Source organism: Peromyscus maniculatus, chromosome 8, assembly GCF_049852395.1.
Source record: "Peromyscus maniculatus bairdii isolate BWxNUB_F1_BW_parent chromosome 8, HU_Pman_BW_mat_3.1, whole genome shotgun sequence".
In the NCBI taxonomy this organism is placed as follows: Eukaryota; Metazoa; Chordata; class Mammalia; order Rodentia; family Cricetidae; genus Peromyscus; species Peromyscus maniculatus.
In genome coordinates, this window is record NC_134859.1 from 4,756,636 (window position 1) to 4,775,652 (window position 19,017).

Below are 19,017 nucleotides of genomic sequence, written 5' to 3' on the forward strand. Positions count from 1 at the left end.
CTGCTGCCTGAACTGGCCAGTTTTCTGAGCACTTTGGTGTAGAAATGAGAGATGGCGAGAGGGGCAAGGCTACTCAGGGATTTCAGCCTGGATAAGGAGAGCCAACAGTGGGCTTTATGGAGAGGTGGGCTTGGGAAGAACTGAAGCCAGCTTCCTGGCCTGGCGGGTCTCAGGTGTCTTAGCTGGTGCCTATGGACTGGGCTCTAGGAGGCCATGTCAGGACTGCTCAGCTCTGTCAGCGACATCTTACCCTCCTAACAACCTCCTCAGCACAGAGCCACAAGGAGTCTGCAGTGGAAAGGTCATGGAATATGCCTTAGGATACCAAAACAGGCACTGGAAACACCAGCTCTGCCGGTGAAAGTGTCCAGAATTCACCTAGCTCCCAAGGGTTTCAGTGGGCCTCAGGTAGCATGGTTCTTTGGGCAACTAACTTTAAACCACTTCCCTCATTAGAGACGTCAGCTGTGGCTCATGTTCAAATGCATGGGACAGACAGGACTTTGGAAAATAGCTTCAAGCTTTGGAGTGTCTTCTGTAGAAAGAATGATTTTATAGAGAAAGAAGGGCAGAGTCCCAAAGCCAGCCTCCCTCATGCAGGGCCTCAGCCCCATGCACAGGCTGCCATCTGGAAAGCTGCCTCGTAGCTTTTGTCTTGGTCAGAATTGTCCATAGCTAACCAAAGAAGGCACAGTCTAACATTAGGCGTCCTTGTGATCTCAGCAGAACATGTCTCTCTAATGTAGCTCAATTATGATTGTAAGTTTATAAAACAGGGAAAGATTACAGGAATATACATTAAACCACATCAATGACTGCTACTGAGAAAAAAAATAGTTCCAGCAGACAGGTACCAATCAAATAATCAATACGCAGGAAACAGCTACATCACCCTGCTTTAAAAGAACCAAATAATGCTGCAATTGGATTTACTTAGAAATTTTCCACTTGAGCAAAACTGACAGCTGTATTATAATCACATTTCCAGTCAGTTTATAAGATACAAATTTCATTTCTCCATATTTCGACTTCATTTCTGAAAAGTGGCCAGCAACATTATTCATCAAGTATACATAGGAGAAGTCTAATTCATAGAGAGGGAAATGGCGCTAATCCCGAGTCTCCATTTCCTCAGAGGATGGATTTAATTCAAATCTGTCTTTTTCCCCCTGACCCATCCAGTTCAGAGACGCAGTTTCAAAGCAGAGTAAGAATGAAGGAAAAAAGGGATGAAGGAAAGTAGGGAGAGAGGGAGAGGAGGGAAAAATGAGAGGAAAGAGAGAGAGGTGAAAGAGAGGAGGGTATTGATTTTAGCCCTTAGAGAAGAAAAATGATTTGGGGTCACTGAGTTGCTGAAATGAAAACAAACCATATTTTAAAGAAACTACCAAGAACGGTGTAAGATTCTTGAGATGTTTCACTAGATCAGCGTGTGTGTCAACTAGAAACCTTACTATTTAAACATAGACAGCTAGGACCAAATGTCAGTAATGCACCATCCATTGGCCTTAAATGAGAGACAACACTTGTAAGTCTCCACTGTTCTATATAATTCAAGCTGCTGCTAAAGTCCGAGTTGGCACGATCCTGCAAGCCTTTCCTGAGTGCCTTCTGTGTGACAGGTGCTGGGCCTGGCACCAGGAGACACAAACTAAGCAGGAGGTGCAAACTCATTTGAGGTGTGCTGCAAGAGTGGGGCCAGATGCTGATTCAGGAGCAGAGCAGAGATGGGCAGTCGGCCCCATGTTGCCAGGCGACAGACGTATCACAGCCCGGGCAGGGGAGGCGCAGAGGACTGTACTGAGGAGGTAAAGCGTGTAGCTGCAAGGCTGGATAGTAAGCCTCTGATCACGGGACTGGAAGTGGGGGTCAGGAGTAACTCTAAGACCATCTGTTCTGTTGGGTGATAGGAAGGTAGGGACACCCACTAGGGTGCTTCACTAATGAGATCCTGTGTGGGCCATGCTCTCTTTAAAGAGCAAGAATAGGCCAGGGATGGTAGGCACAAGACCCACCAAACCACAGTCCCCTTGCAACCCACTTCTCCAGATGCTGTTTACATGTGTCTCTTGGGTTTCATGTTAACAGTGTCAGCCCACTTCAGTCTGACACTGAACAAACCACTTCTCTGGGGCTGCAGCCTGGATGTCTGACCTGAGCGCCCCCCCCCCACTACAGTCTGGGCGGTTCTGCTCAGATCGGCAGGTGCCCTCATTCCTGGAATATGCCCTTTTAAGCAACAAGCCTGTAGGAGTTCCATTTTCCAGTGTGTGCCTTAGACAGGGACACTCATGACAACATGCTTTCTCAGACTCCTATAGAAGTTCTTCTAGAGAGTAAGGAAGTTATTTTAGCTCTCAGCATATAGCCAGGACATGGATGCTGACTATGTTTATTCCCAAAGTCTGCACTCACTATACACCATGCAGAGGATTTCCAAGGGGATCTCTCTTCTAGCCTACAGAATGCAAGGCACTGTTAGACTCAATTTACCAAGGAGGAAAAGGCCCATGGGGTAAACTAATTTGCCCAACATCACACAGCTAGAATGCACACCCAGGCTTTCCCAAATCTTAGGGCCCTGGTTTCTGAACACAACATACATTGTTTATTAAATGATAAATTTTCAAAGGACTGATCTCCATCTTACCACTCTCTTAAACTTTTATTCTGAAAAATTTCAAACTTCCAGAAAAGTTTAAAGATGGCTACGATAAACACAACATGTGTCCTTCATTCACTCAGCAGATTTAATGCTGGGCTATATTTGCTTCTTCTCAACAAGCACACAGTGATGTTTTCTGAGTCACTCCAAAGCGGCAAGCACCAGGCACTTTACTCTTAAACGTGAGGTTTCCTCACTAACAACAAGCACACACTCCCACAGAACCACAAGGTCATCATCACACCCAGGAAACACAACAATGATTCCAGTCATCTTACCCAATCACAGCTTCACATGCAGGTTCCAAACCCCAGCTGCCAGAAAGAGATCCTTTACTTAAAGATTTTAAAACCTCGTTTCCAGATTACATGCAGGTGTGTGTTTCTGCATGTGGGTGTGTCTGTGTGAGTGCACATGCCCTCTGAGGCCAGAGGTGTGTGAGTACTGGAGTTAGTCACAGACAATTGTGAGCCGCCTGGCATGAGCACTGGGAATGGAACTCAGATCTTCTCAAGACTAGTGTGAGTTCTTAACCCATGAGCCATGGCTCCAGCCCATTTAAAATTTTCTTAATCCAAAATATATCCACGTAATTTACTTTCTGGGTCAGGGTTTCCTTATGTAGTCAAGGATTACCTTGAACTAATAATCCTCCTGCCTTAGCTTCTTGAGTCTCAACATCACAAGCATATGACCCCATATTCAGCTTTCACTATCATTCATTCATTATTTTGTGGTACTGGGGATTGAACTTAAGTCCTCACATGCTAAGCAATCATTCTCATTTTCAATAGGGTTGTTTGCATGTTTTGTATATTAAATTAATTAATTTTTTGGCAGTGCTGAACACAGAACTGAAAGCCTTGTACATGTTAGACAAACACTCTTCCACTGAGCTAGCCCAGCATTTACAATGCTGGAAGGCCAGGCTGCTCCCTCCCAGGGTATCACATGTCTGCCTTTGGTTTTCACTACACTTACTGTTTGTGCTAGTTTCTCATTTTTTACCAATATGAAGCACATGGTCCTGCCTGGGTCATCAGCAAAATAAGCCGACCGAGAATTTTCGAGAACTGACAGACAGAATTGCAAAATGGTCATTGGCTTTGCAAGACAAATCAATGAGTTCACATTTTTACAGACTTACAATCAAACCACATAACCTGCTTGGGGAGCTCTGTGATACTTTTTCTGGAAATGGATCTCCAGGCAATCAGATGCTCACTGGGCCTAAGAGCTCTCTGCAAGGGAACTAGAGAAAACAGCAGATGGGGGAACTGTTGAAACAAGGGGGATCCTCTGCAAGGTCTTTCAAGATATTCACCGAGGGCTAGGGGTATAGCTCAGTGGCAGACTACTTGCCTCTATTGTGCAAGGCCCTGGGTTCAATCCCCAGCATTGCAAAAACAAACCATACAACCCCACAGTCATATTCATATCCATCAGTAAATGAAAGAATAAAAGGAGGGACTTGGGCTGGATGCCAAACATAGATCAAGACTTTGAGGGCAGTGTGACACATGAGCTTCACTGGACCTTTACTGAGTTGCAGCAAGCTTGTTCTGGGAAACAAGCGAGGCTTGGGGGAGGGAGGCGGGGAAGGCTGAAGTTGGAAGATACCAGGTGTGTCAACACAAGAGCAGTAGACAGATGGAGCTGATGCCAGAAGAGGCTCGACTTCAAGTGTCACCCAGGGCTCTGCTTGGTGTCCCCAGTGGGATGGGAGGCCACAGTCTGACTTTTGCTTTGAGAGGCCGGCATTACACACTGAGAGGAAACTGCAGGCCCCAAAGGAGAAGCAAACGTCCCGACAAGAGGTGAAAGACAGCAGCAGCACAAACCTAGGTGCTGGAGGAGTAGGTGCAGGGAGATAGGTGGTCCATTGACACTGGACAGGGAGAGCTGAGGGCACTGACCAATGAAACTGGAGTGGGAGAGAAAGAGGAGGAGGTCAAGATGAGCCCAAGGCAAGATGGCACTGTGAACAACTGAGACAAGAAGAGGCTACAGGCTGGTTCTATGGGAGATGGGTCCAGGTGCTCTTCAGAACAAGAGAGGCATCCTGAGATGCTGCTGGGAACACAGGCTTAGAGTTCAGAAGAAACTCATGGCTGGGGACAGGGGTGTCCCCACACAAAAAGGGGTGGCCATTAGCTGTCTGGTGGGCAGATGCAGACTCCACATGGCTAGATCCTCTCAGACTCAAAAGGAATAGGGAGTTAGGTTTCTACAATGAAATATTCTGACTTTAAACTGTTGGTAGCTAACAGACTTTTCTTGCTCACACTCTACCAATTGTCCTTTTATGACACAGCAGACACTGCTATGGCTCGAGGTCACACGGTGGCTGGCTTCGAGCTCTACCAGGGGCTGCCTATGACGTTAGGAGGGCGGGGGAGAGCAGAGGAATGCAGGGCCACTTCCAACTCCAAATAGCAGCCAGCACCCTGGAGTCTTGAGACTGACAAAATGGTGGCTACTCAGTCAACTAGGAAGAAAACGGTAAGTCCTTATCTGCTAGAGAGGGTTGGGAAAGCCGTGGCAATGAATGTATGCTGAGTGCAGGCACACTGTATAAGGAAAGACTTGGGCAGATAATACAACCTCAGAGGCTGGTGAGCCAGAATGCTATTCCTGCAAAGTCTCTTTCCTTCTCTGTTCTCTCCTTCCTTTTCTCACCAGACAGCCTACCCTGCACACAGCTCACCACCTCTGCTCCATGCCAGCCTTCTCTTCAGGACAACAAAGGGAGGCTTCAATTAGGGCAAAACCAGAGTGTAACCATATCTTTCTGTCCTAGGTGGAAGCCACCTTTAGCATGATACCTGCTGTGCAGGACCAAAGACCTGGGACTGGTCAGCAGAGTTCTCCAAGACTGTGTTTCTTATCAGAGCAACAAGGTCAATAAATACTTGTTATGTCACGATTCTTGCTGGCATTTCTTTAAGTCTACCAGACCTTATCATGGAGATAAAAGTGCAGCAATCCTAAACCTCTCTCCTAGCATCAGCTGAGGATTGTCATGAAGACAGAAACATGCCAGACTTTCAACACTCAGCTACCACCCAACCACTCCAGGGTCAGCTTTATAGAAATCTTTTGTGTACTTTGAAGTATGATGATCTTCAATATTACAATCACCAAAATAATTAAACAAACAAACAACAACAAAAGCCAGCCGACAACATGGTAGGACCAGGTTTTAAAATCCCTATTGCTCCGAGTTTTCTGAATGTCATTTTCTTTAGCAAAAGATGTAATTTGCAGTCAGGATGAGAAAAGCCAGCCAGCCATTACTTTCTTAATGGCCAACTACCCAAAAAGGCTCAGTTAAGTGATCTCAACTAGCAACTAATCAATTAAAATTGATAAGTGAAATACTTTTAACCTTTATTTCAGCAGGGCCCTTCCTAGGGGAAGGAGCGAAGGAATGTGAATTCCCAGCATAAAATTTAATTCCATTTCACGGATACAACATTGAAAGGAGCCGTCTCCTTCTCTGCACAGATCAAATCAGAGAAAGACTGGTCCTCGATCAATTCTAGCCTTACAGAAATCACGGTGGCTATTTTTCAGGGTGCAGGGTCAAAGGAGATAGGCAAAGAGGGTCATAATTTTTTTCTTTCTCTAACACATGGAGAGATGAAAGCAGGACACTTGTACTCATTACCCCCATCCCATCTCCTGCACATACACATGTAATTAAAAACAGTAAAAATAGATTTTTTTTTTCAAGACAGGGTTTCTCTGTGTAACAGCCCTGGCTGATTTGTAGAGCAGGCTGGCCTTGAACTCACAGAGATCCTCTTGCCTCGGACTCTCAAGTGCTGGGAAAAACAGATCTTTTAAAAAGAGACTAATGCACCAGAACGCTCTGACCCAGAGAACTATGTCCTTCAGTGTGTAGTGCCCATGGCCAGTGGAGGAGAGAGAGCCGCAGAGGTATGAGAGCGGCCCCCAGAACACCACCATCTCTGTAAATCTCGACTACAGAATGGCCAGGGAGAAACGTGCTTGTGATCCCAGCACTCTGGAGCTGAGGCAAGGAGACCTCAAGTTCAAGGTCAGCCTGGCCTTATTTTGAGATACTCTGTCTCAAAGATAAAATTTTTATTTTATTTTACCTTATGTTGCAGAGGGAAATTTGAAGCAACGAATGATGGTGTCCTGGTTATTTGTTTTTCCCCCCTTTTACTTCTTTAAAAATCATCTTCACATAGGCTAAAATCTTTTGAGAAGAGGGAACCTGAATTGACAAAATTCCCTCACAAGATGGGCCTGTGGGCATGCCTGTCAGGGAGTTAATGATGAATGCTTGAATGTGGAGGGTCACGCCCACCGCAGTGGTGCTGTGGCAGGTGGCTGTGTAAGAAAGCAGACTGGGTGAGTCATGAGGAACAAACAAGCCAGTAAGCACACTCCTCCATGGCTTCTGCTTCAGTTCCTGCCTCCAGGTTCCTGCTCTGAGTTCCTGCCCTGACTTCCTTCGATGGCAGACTGCGATGTGGAAGCTAAACAAACCCAAGTTGGTATTGGTCACGATGTTTTATCATAGCAAAAGAAGCCCTCACTAAGACAATGGTCAATACAGCTCAAGGTTATAGGCTGAGCACAAGTCTTTCTGATTTGCAAAGCTCTCATTCTTACCTAAACACTGGTGACTTGTTTTGGGGGTTGTGTCTTTTCATTTTGATAGTTTGTTTTTTATGGGCTTTCTTTTGGCATCAAGAGACCCCTTTTTCCACTGGACTCAGACAGAAACCCTTTAATCTACAATACCAGCAAGGCCAGTGCTGTTCTCCTCCTGTCAATGAGGGCCCACTCTCACTGGACCTCCTACTGTCCAGCACTGACCCTTCAGCATGGTCCTGGGTCAAGAGCAGTTCAGACTGTATGCTGTGTACACTCCCACCCCTGCAACAGGGGACTCAACAGAGCAGTGCCTGCGTCCCCTGGTACAAGCCAAGATGGCCAACTCACTCAAATCCAAGACATCATCTGTTTTGATCAGGTCCTCCTCCCGAGTCAGTGGCAACTGGGTCTCAGGTTCCCCACGCAGCTGCAGTGACAGGGACCGCAGCATGAAGAATACTCGGATGGCCTAGATAGAGCAGAGAGCAGAGGAGAGTGGAGTTTCAGGGGTGTTTTGGAGAGGTGCCCTGCATGAAGGCATTTCATGATGACTCTTGGTTAATAGAAAGGAAGGAAGGGACAAAACACAGGCCAGCCTTGAAGCACAGAGGCCTAGAGCTGTCACAGTAAGAGATACTTCAGGCTGGGGGAGTAGCCTGCTTCAGTCCATAACAGATGTAGACTAAGGTCACTTCACTGGGCACCTGTCATTTGCCAGGACCTGTCCCCAAGGGTCATGTGACACATCTTTAACCCACATCTCCTGCCTGCTAGCTTGTCTGCTCCACAGCCAGCAAACAGCTAAGACTCAGGGAGGCGAGCAGTGCTGCCCGAGACGGCACTTCCAGGAAGGGCTCCAACCTGCTCCTCCATGAGCCAGGGGGCTGGCAGACAGAAATCACCAGCATGTGTGCCAGGCCTATCTGTACATGTGGGCACACGATGAGAGAGTAACATGCATGGAACTTTTTGATCTGGCTAGACTCACTGAAAGTCCAACTCCCATCTTAAGTCTTCCACCTCTTGGGCCTGGGCCTTAGGAGGAGGAGTGTGATAGAGACAGGTGAGGCCTGATACCTGGCCAAATGGACAGCAATGTCCTCGGGGCCCCTCAGGCTTTCCCAGCTCATCTCAGGGGCAGAGACAGTTTGTTAGCACAAGCATCCCTGGCCCATGGAAAAGGGGTCTGTCAGCATCCAGTACGTCCACCAGGCATGTCCTGAGAGCAGAGAAAAGGCCACGTCACCAGCTGCCAGTGACATCTGTGCAGAAGCAGCCCTCAGCCCAAGAATCAAGCTTGCCAGCCACCAACCAGAGAGCCCAGAAGCACAGGGCAAGCCACAGGTCAAGGTACCCCGCCCCCAGGTCTCTCCCTGACATGGAATGGTGGGACCCACTAGGACAGCTCCAGAGGCACATAGACAAGGTCAGCATTGCCCTCTACCCCACTGTGGTGGATAAGACACAGTAATCCCTAACTCTCTGGCTATGGCACAGCCCTGAGACAAGGTTGGAGGGCACAGCCAGCACAGGCCTGCAGGAAGAGGGTGCCACCCGGCCCCTTGATGGATACCACTACCTACATAAAGGAGGATCAGGGCAAAGCACTGTGGCTTCACACAGATGAATTCTTGTTTGTGGTCAAGATGGTGACAGTCCTGCCTTAAATGGAGGGAAGACACCTTTTATTCAGGGGGAACTTTCAAGAAAGGAGAGAGGACAAATTCTTGCCTTCAAGGGGCTGGAGGGGCACTGCATCCTGGTGGCCCAGGTAATAAGTATCTTTGAGTAGCTACTAAAGCCCTGATCCTGACTTGGAGCAGGCTCCTCGGGTAGAAACTTCAAGAGTACTCCACAGCCCTGGTTTCATCTGAAGGAACACAGCCTTCTGAGTAGAGCAGAGTGCAGGACAAAGGCAGCTTTCCCACTGTGATGGTGGGGCGGCATGAGGACCTGACCTGAATGTCCTCAGCAGGTTTTAAAGTCTAGTCTTCATAGAGACAGCTGCACCAACTGGAAGAAACAGAGGTATAATTCTCCTAAAAATCTAGCGCTCCTGTCTAGTAAGCACCTACTATGTGCTGGGGCTTAAGGGTTTTTGTATTATAAATTTAAGACTACAGAAGCAAGAATGACTGCTGAGAGGGCAGAGTGAGCTTGGCTAGGAGGTTGAGCTGTGCCTCTGTAATGTCAGGCACACACGACACAGCCTCGTACACCAGGAAATCCAATCCCTGTGCCAGCCCAGAGCAGCCAGCAGTAAAATGGGCAGTGGGGAGGAGTGTCACTGGGATTATCTCACAGCATGAGGTCTCAAGTAAGCAGTCACAATTTAGGGATGAGGAGAAAGAAAGAAAGAAAAGGGTCTGCTGTAGCCATGTCCCATCACGGGCAAGACTTATGACTATGCCAAGTACATTCAGTGCTGAGGGCAAGACTCCCAGTGGGGCCATGGCTGAGTTGGGAAAATAGAAACACATGCTGCTTTCTGTAGCCTATCCCTTGGAAGACTGAGTCTTTCCAAGGAATCCAGGAGCTGGGAATTTGGCTCTTAATGTAGGCCCTTTTGATAAAACATTTGCTTTTGCTCTACAAATATTGAATGGAAGATATTCCCAGGAATACAAATAAAAAACAGTGATTTAAAATATAAAACAGAATATTTACCATATAAAATACCATTTCAAATGGCACCTTTCAAGAGAAAAGCCACATATAAATGTAGCCCATGTCCAAGAACAGAAAGAGGTGAGTCCTACAGGGCAGGGTGTTCCTCATTGCAAAAGTGGGCTCCTTAGCTCACTGGAAGGGCTGACAGGCATGTTATCCTGCACCATGGCTACTTCATGCCACCACCCTGGAGACATCAGTAGCTCCCTCTTACCACTCACAGCCATTGAGCACTGTGTGGGGCCATAGGCATGATCTCATTCTGGCTTTTTTTTTTTTTTTTTTTTTTTTTTTTTTTTTTTTTGAGACAAGATTTCTCTGTGTAACTCTGGCTGTCTTGGAACTCACTCTGTAGGCCAGGCTGGCCTTGAACTCACAGAGATTCGTCTGCCTCTGTCTCCTGAGTATTGGGATTAAAGGTATGCAGCACCAAGCCCAGCCTATCATTTGAGCCTCTTAATGACCCTATGTGGCTCCAATCTGACAGAGAAACTAGAGCCCAGGGCTGTTAGGCTGGCTGCCCAGGGAAGCTCCAAAGCCTGTGTTCTTCGGACCACATTCCTTAGCCTTCAAAAGATTCAGGACTTGGTACCCAGATTTTTATCTTCTTTTCTTTGCTAAATCAAGATACACAATTTTAAAGCCATAACCAAAAGGAATAAGAAACGATTATTGTTTCAGATCCTGGAAGGCAGAAGATCAAATTTCAAAAGGGAAAGCAGTTGACTGAGCTCTAATGTGAAGAAGAAACTTTCATTTCTTAGCTCCCATGAGTCTGGAAGCTAACCTTAGTCATTTTCGGTATCTGGAGAACCAGGCCATTCAAAGGCTTTGGAGGGGAAGGTCTTGGGTCAGAAGGATCTCATCTCTAACTGGGGCTGAAAGAACACAGGAATTCCCCGAGGCTAGAGCTCTGGGGAGGGGTGCATGGTGAGTCCCCAGTGAGGGTGCACCATGGTACAAGTGGTAGTCTGAGCCTTGGGCTGGCCCTGGGACAAGTACTCAGTCCACCTCTGCCAGCTTCCTTGGCACATTTGCAAGCTGCTGGGGTTAGGTGACAGTCATTCAGGTTAGAAGCCCACCAGGGCAGCAGAAACAGCTGTGAAAGTCAGTCATCCTGAAAACAGGATTGAAGCAGTTTGATGTGGGCCCAACCTAGAGGGAAAGCTAGGTGGTGATGTTAGAGATGTACAAAAAATATCCATACCCTTTGAACCAGAAATTCTGCTTCTGGGAACTTCTCCTAAAGAAATAATTCAAAAGAAAGAAAACATTGTGTTCATGAAGTAGCTCTTACAGTTTAGCTGAAAAAGAGTGAAATATAGTGGAAGCACTCCAAACTTTGACTAACGGGAAAATACCTATGGGAACTGTGGCAGAAATCTATGGGAAGTCCTAAGAAGTCACTTATAAAACTGTCAGACAGGTGTGGTGGCACATGCCCTGCCCTTGGGCTGTAGAGGAAGGAGAATTAGGAGTTCAAGGTTATCCCTGGCTATAAAGTGAGCTCAAGGCCAGCCCGAGCTACAAGAGACCGTGTCTACAAATTAAAGAAAGAAAAAAAAAATCCTCCTTTGTGGGCTGAGGGTGACATCACTGGTAGCATGCAAGAGGCTCTGGGAAGCACAGCCAGAGCTTCAAAATCACTATTACAGCCCACTCCCGATACCTCTGTGGCTCGCCTGTGCCCTGGAAGCTGCCCCTGCTCAGGCAGGGGTCAGGAAGGGCAGCAATATGGCTTCTGCCAGCAGGGTCATGCAGGCAGTGAAGCCATATGCTCCATTAATAAGGTTCCCTGACAGAAGAGACAATCCTTAATGCCTCTGAAGCTATGGGATCTGGTGGACTACCCTCCCACTCATCTATAATTTCAGTCTTCTAAAGGAAATACATCTCCAGATTTGCTGATGCATCCAAGACCACCAGACACTGCAGTGATAATAAAAACATTACCTCAGAAATACAGAAGGAAAACTATGTCTCAAGAAGAAATGGAATTTATCCAGTGTGGAGGCCCAGAATGATTACTGTGGTTGCTGTTTGCCATCAGACAAAAGGATTATCTTTACAATACAGGACTTCCAATACATCAAATAAAAATTGCCTATTAAACAGCCTTCCAGAACATCAGCAACAACAAGCTCACTATCACAACAGGGGACCTGACACACGAGAGGAGAGGCGAGCGGGTGAGAGTGAGACCGCGGCAAGGACACCTGTGCCATCGAAAGAGGAGGAGTCTGGAGGCAGAGATGGGAGGGAAGCAAAGCCTCTCGAGTGTTGACATCAGGGGGACAATTCTCCTTCCTTTCAAAACGCTGAGATTGGCTGAGTTTTCTTTAAAGTGTAACACATAGCCAAAGAATGGAGCAAAGTAAACCACTTCCTGGAAGTCAATAGTGACAAACACAAAAACTGCTGTCCTTTACAGGGAACGTGGAAACAGAAGTGGGGACAATCTATAATCGCAGATATCTGGGAAGCTGAGGTAGCAGGATCACAAATTTGAAGCCAGACTGGACTTCCCAATGAGACACTGTCTCGAAACCAAATTGGGGAAAGGCAGAACACTTGCTGAGCATGTCCACGCCCTGGTTCCATCCCTAGTACCAAAAACAAAACCCCAGCACAAGGACCTCTGTTTTGCACGGGCTTCCCAGACAGCCTATGAAGATGGCTGGTGCTTCAATTCAGATTTTAATATTTTCCAGAGCCCACTGCTGGATCTTTTCCTCTGCACTAAGTTTAGCAGAGTCTGTGAGTAAACTCCTCTTGCTCATCTAAGATACCGGCATACTCCACCACTGTGCCCCCATGTCCTTTCGGTGTTTATTATCTGCCAGGAACTCCACAGCCATCCTGCCAGCTACTTCAGGTAAAAGTTGAGGAGAACGTAGGTGGAACTTCAGGCTCAGGGAGGCTAAGTAATGCTCCTAAGGTCACACAGAACAGGGCTTAACCTCTGTGGGCCTGACTCATGTATTCTTTCTTAGCCACTTCTTCCAACCACCCCTACAGGAATGGGGATAGCCCAAATCCCAAGTTCCAGTTCACTCATTCTCCCTGGACCCCAAGAACTCTGATGACTTTTGTTTCAACATGGCTGGCATGACTCAGGGGCACTTCTGGTAATTTTGGGTCTTACACTAAAAAAAAAAAAAAAAAAAAAGTATTTGTGTTGTGTGCACATGTGGAGGTCAGAGGACAACTTGCAGGCGTCTGTGGTTTGCTCAGGGGACTGGGAATGTGCATTGCTTGAAGATACAAGGTCCCCACTTCCTCTGTTGCCCCTGAGCACGTGGTTAAAAGTGCCAGCAAGGTGAAGGAGGCTTCTTGTCTGGGGCACACAGCACTTTATGTGCTTTCTGAAATCCTGAAGTGAAACCCCTCTGCTTCTCTGGCCACAAGCAGACCAAGGAAGAAGATGTGGTAGTCAGCTGGGGAGCTGTCATGCATGCCTCTAAATTATCTATTCATAGTTACATCTCCAGGGAATGATTTTCTAGGAAAAGGCAGCATTGCTTTCTAAGAAAGAAACCGAGATCTTACGCAGGAGATAAAATACTGTGAAGAGCCTGACTGAGGCTGCTTCCTAGAGTGGCCACCTCAGAAAAAAAGTGCTGATAAGGGGATCACCTCTGCTGCTTCTGAGAACTTGGCTCTGCACACGTGCTCGCCCGACTCCTGGCCAGCATCACCTCTCATTACCAGATACCTTGCTAGTGTACTGCCCGGAGTCGAGGTTCATACCCATCTCCTCTATACTGGGTGTTCTAGCCTCTGCTCCCCCATGCTTAAAAGAAACTTGGCCTGGCTTCCATTCAGGGTTTTGGCTGCACTCTGCCCTGGTACAGGTGGTCTGACAGCTGCCCACAGAGGTGCCAGTTGCCAAAGAATCCCAAGTTCCAATTTCCAAGGGCAACAGGCTCTGGAAAAGCCATGTATGGTAGTACATGGAAAGCCATGTATGGTCGTAGGTGTATGTGAGGTGGCAGTCTATATAGGTGACTAAGCATATATTGGAGGCAGGCTTTAACTGACCTAGAGACCCTTTCTCTATAGCCAGGAGAGGCAAGATCACACTCACCCTCCTCGTCTTCTCCACATCACCACATGGCAGCCGCTTCACAAAATCAATACCAGTCAGTGGGGTGCCCGTTGGGGGCAGGAGGATAGAAGCATCCATCATGAGATATTCCACATTCATGGGCTTTATCTAGGAGAGACAAAGCACAGGAAGCCTCAGAGAAGAGCCTACCTGTACCCGTACCACGAGTGAGTGTCAAATCTGAGTGTAGACTGAGACCATGCTTCTAGTCTGCCAGATGAGTGAGAGGCTTTTTCCATTTTCCAACTTGCGGCTTTTCCCTTCATGTATGCCAGAGGGTCCTATGGCCACATAGTGCTGGTTGCCTGCCTTCCTTTGTAGGACACATTAAACACTGTCTTCTAGAGGCCTGAACCCTCCTCCAAATCCCTGGATTTCAGAGCAGGATGGTAGAGCCATGTTCCCACTCCAGGCTGCTCTTAGTGCTAGCTTTCCAGCAGGGCCTTTTCACAGTACCCATTGGCTGTAACTGCTCCTACAATACCAGAACCTCTCCAGGCAATTCCTTCCATTCTGCCATGAGGGTGGGAGACAGCGGTGAGTCTCAGGGCCCACTCTCCCTTTAGCAATCAACCTGGGTTGCTAAGGGATGTAAGAGTCAAACTTGGAGGCCTCATTTCCACCTGCCTCCTGCAGTCCAAGAGCAGCACTTCACTTAAGTGAGCTCAGAGGCAAATTTCCTAGGGGCAGTTGAGGACTGACTTCAGTCGCAGGGCCTGGGGTGTGCCACCTTAGTATTTCTGGGGAAAATGTCAAGGATTGTGTAGCTGAACCCACCATAAACACTAGAATAAAATAAGCAAACCTCAGGAAGCTTCCTATGGGGTGGGATGAGGGAGAACAGAGGTTTTGCTTATGGGCCTAGCATGAGGACTGCTGTGGGTATTTCACATCTGGCTGGGGCAACTCAGAAGTGTAGGCCCCATGGCACAGATGACCAACAGCCAGGCTCAAAATGTAAGTAACCTGTCCAAGGTCACAGAGTTAGGAAGCAATAAAAGCAGACATCACGGGGACTTTGGAGTCCTGACTTTTCCAAATCACTAATAACATACAGACTTTACATTTCCAGGCTGAAAAGAGTCCTGTGGAGGATCACACTCGGGAAGGGGAGTCTGCACTAGAGGAGGGAAAGATGACATCTACGGAGAGCTCCCACCTGGAACTGCTGGTCTGAAGGGGAAAAGTCTGAGCTGCCCTAAGCAGGACAGTCTATGTAGGCCAATAAGGTCCAAGCACAGTCACGGCAACCCATATGTCACAGGAGGTATGACCTTGAAAAGTCTCCGTTGATGCCTCAGGGGGGCCGTGATAAAGATGTGGTGAGGGCTCTGCTGCTGGAGCCCTGGAGACAGGCTTGGAAGCCAGGGAGCCACTTAGCTGTGTGCCTGCCTTTTTCTTTCTGACACTTTAAACACTTAGGATCATTATAAATGTCCCCATCACTTCATGCTTTGGTGAGTTATGTCCATGAAAAAGCTCACTTATCATCTATTTATCGAGTGCTACTTGGAGCTGATTCTGTGGATGTAGAGAGACAAACAAAATAGAAAGTGTCATCGCCACAGTCTGCAGTCTATGCTCCAGGGAAAGGCATGGCCTGCAGGGGCACCTCCCCCCATGCTTACTGCTCTAGAGGAGCAGCAGAGAGAACTCCACCATGAAAGCCTGGCTCTGCCATTAGCAGGCTGGACAGACTTAGGGACATTACTCAGCCTCTGACTCCTATTTTCCTCGTCTGCACAGAGGAGACAATGGCAACAGCTCTTTCCATAGGTAAAGATTCCGTATTGAAGTTCCCAGGGTTGGTGGGGAAGTAAGGGAGGGAGAGAGAAAGAGAGAGAGAGAGAGAGAGAGAGAGAGAGAGAGAGAGAGAGAGAGAGAGAGAGAGAGAGAGAGAGAGAGAGGAGGAAGAGAGAGACGAGAGAGACAGAGAGAGACAGAGACAGAGAGAAAAAGAGAGCAAATCCATTTTTTTGAAAGAGCAATTCATTGATGCACACTCTGCATGGCAGACTGCTTAGAGCTCCTTGGCTATGGAGAACTGGAATGTTGTAGGTTTAGAGTCATTTATCTTTAGCTTTCTTAATAGTTGTTCCTTGCTCACCTCTGTCTGACCACACACCCTTGTGACTACCAGGTGACTTTTTGGGATGTGTTAATCTAACCTACCATTAGCTTCCGCTAACCTCAAAGCTCAGCTCGTCCTTAGACAGCATCTGAGACCTATGGTAGAGACTTCCCCCACTTTGCTGGAACCTGCCACCTGATGTTCCCACTGATGCATTTGAAAAGCGCTTAGACTTCGGATTTTGTTTTGTTTTGTGACTACATGAAATCAGTTCCTTGTCACACAGGTTTGGGGCAACCTGAGTATTGGACATAGTCACTTATATTTGGCTCTGAGATAAACTCTCTTACTCTCTTTAAGGTGAGAACTGTGTTTTGTGTCAGATTTAATACATACAACATGCTCTCCACCCTAGCAGGAGTCAGTCTTTAATAAAAGGACACCTCTCTTTGACTGATACACAGTGCCCCTGACTGCCTTACAGACACAGTGCTGTTACCTCCTGCAGCACTGAAGCAGCAGCACTCAGGGCCTGACCCTAAGGACTGGCTAAGGACTGACATCTGTCGCAGGGCTCAGGGTGTGTCACTTTAGTATTTCTGGGGAATGTTAAACAGTGTTAAGACATGCCATAAACACTGGAGTACAACAAGCAAAACCAGGAAGCAGGGGGGAAGTGAATATTCGTACTTTTTCATGTGGGCCTAGCATGAGGACTGCTCCTGGGTATTTCACATCTGGCTGGGGCAACTCAGAGGTGTGGGCCCCACTGCACAGATGACCAACAGCCAGGCTCAGAACCTAAGTAACTGCACAAGGGCTCCCTGTTAGGAAGCCATAAAAGCAGACACTGCAAGGGTATCGGAATGAGTATCATCTGAAGTTTTAGTGGTGGTGGCAATCAAATTTACCTCACTCCCAGTCCTTGCCACTAGATCAGAAAGTCCCGGATGGGGCAGAGCCCTCTGTGAGTTTGGTGGGCACAAAGGGACACACTAACCTCCGTACGTTCTGACCGTGTACTTACTGTCATGCTCCTGTACTCATCCTCAAACATGTCCAAAAAAATCTCTTCTCCCTGCAAAGAGAAGAAGAGAGTAAAGAGAAGCTTATTCCTACCCCATACACACAGCATTGCAAATGCTGTGCTTGACTTTTGAGGCCATCTGTTTCTCATTACAAGTTCTTGTAAATCACCAGAAAGTAAAATACACATGTGAACGTGAGCACACATGCGCAGATGAGTATCAAATATCAAACTGCACTGCTCAACATTTTCCTCTTCTTTGAAAGCACACTGAGCTAGAGTTCTTCTGTCAGATCAGTTAATTAGAGCACAACAAAAAATAACATAATACATAATTAAAACATAGACAAGTTAATATTTCAAGTGCTTAACATCATTTACTTCTCCAGAATGGTTGGAAAAGTAGGGAATGCTGATTAAGCCACCAAGGTAGACATGCAAGGCCCATTCATGCCTAGGGGGAAGGGCATAACTACCAATACTTAGCACTAAGATAATAATATTGCTTGCTTCATTTGTTTTTGAGGAAAGTCTTGAGGTTTGGTTGCTAGGGGCAATGACTGCCCAGGACTCCACCTTGGAAAATCCAGCACCTCCTGACTCACTGTAAGAATGAGATGGCAAAGGTGTTATGTGCCGGAAAAGAATAGGCTGGAGCCCATGTCCATCAGGCCACTCACTGTGAAGGTAAAATAATGCACAGAAAAAGGATGGCCACAGAGCCTGACAATCGGTCGGGGCTTGGGAGATGTCAGTGCGGCCACTGTTCTGCCTCATGAAGTCAGAACCATCCTGCCTCTGGGCTGGGAATAAAATGCAAATGCAGTGTTTCTTCTGTTTGGGACCAGGAGGCAGCTTCTGGGAAATGGCTACACTGTGTCTTTCTGTGTTGACAAGCTTACTGCTTTCAAGGGGTAGACAGACTAAGAGCAGTTCTATTGGGAAGAGGCCCAAAGAGGACTAGGGCAGCCCCAGGTTTCTTCTTTCTTCTGGGCTGACTAGAGGGGCATGTTTTTGCTTAAAGGCCTAGTGTGGTTCTCTGAAGGGCAGCTGGGATTTCCTGCCCAGGGTGTGGTGGCCCACAGTGGTGGCCCTTTGGGCATGTCTACAACTACAGTTGGATTATAGGTCACCTGGTCCTGGCAAGGCAGAGTCCTAGATTACAGGACTGGGCTTCAGCTCAGTCAAGAACTGACAACAAGGGCAGCAGGTGGTGGGCAAAGCTGCAGTACTTCAAGTGCGGGCAGTGGGAAGCGAGGTGCTGCTGCTACTTCCCTTAGCAGGAGCTCTGAGCTTTGTTCAGGGGGAGCAGGACCAGGATTTACAGAGATCAAAAGATGAGCTAACTAGGGTGACTAAGACGACTAGCCATGTGGATGAATGAACCCACTACAGCTGAACATTAGTCACCCCAAACTCATCCTCCATGTGGGCCCTCACTATACACCTAATCTGCCTTAATCATGGACTTCGTAGTTTCTGGAATAACTGCTGCTGACAGTGTTTTCTCATGGCAGCCCAACTATACTAAAACATGCCTTAAACAAACTAAACAAACCCAAACAAAACTGTTCAAACTGGATATCTTAAAGCAATCACTTGGAACCTAAAGATAAATGTCTCTAAGTCCTTCAGATCCTAAAGGTCATCTCACTAAACTCAAGATAGTTTTTCATATGCCTGCATGAGACTTCTTAGCATGCATGTTTATAGACATTACACATGTATATAATTGATGAAATCATGGGTGATTCATAGTACTTTTCTATGTATTAGGATACATAGCTCACAAACATATGACTTTGTCATACGCATACATCTCATAAATTACGGTAATTCACAAA

General features: G+C 47.1%; 1 protein-coding gene and 1 pseudogene across 19 annotated transcripts in view; one reads left to right on the forward strand and one right to left on the reverse strand.

Moving 5' to 3' along the window:
* The window catches only part of Clec16a (C-type lectin domain containing 16A), a 223,379-nt gene that overhangs the window by 102,707 nt on the left and 101,655 nt on the right, over nt 1–19,017 (reverse strand). For 11 of the 19 annotated variants that reach the window (XM_076577861.1, XM_076577868.1, XM_076577857.1 and 8 more), the window contains exons 16-18: nt 17,174–17,224; nt 14,055–14,183; nt 7,646–7,766 (exon numbers count right to left, since the gene is read on the reverse strand). In XM_076577861.1, the coding sequence (XP_076433976.1) occupies nt 7,646–7,766; nt 14,055–14,183; nt 17,174–17,224 (301 nt within the window). Of the gene's footprint in view, nt 1–7,645; nt 7,767–11,174; nt 11,211–14,054; nt 14,184–17,173; nt 17,225–19,017 lie in introns of all 19 variants that reach the window. The other 8 variants (XM_076577860.1, XM_076577856.1, XM_076577858.1 and 5 more) reach the window with 1 other exon arrangement.
* On the forward strand, nt 11,353–12,080 carry LOC102903728 (alpha-ketoglutarate dehydrogenase component 4 pseudogene; annotated as a pseudogene).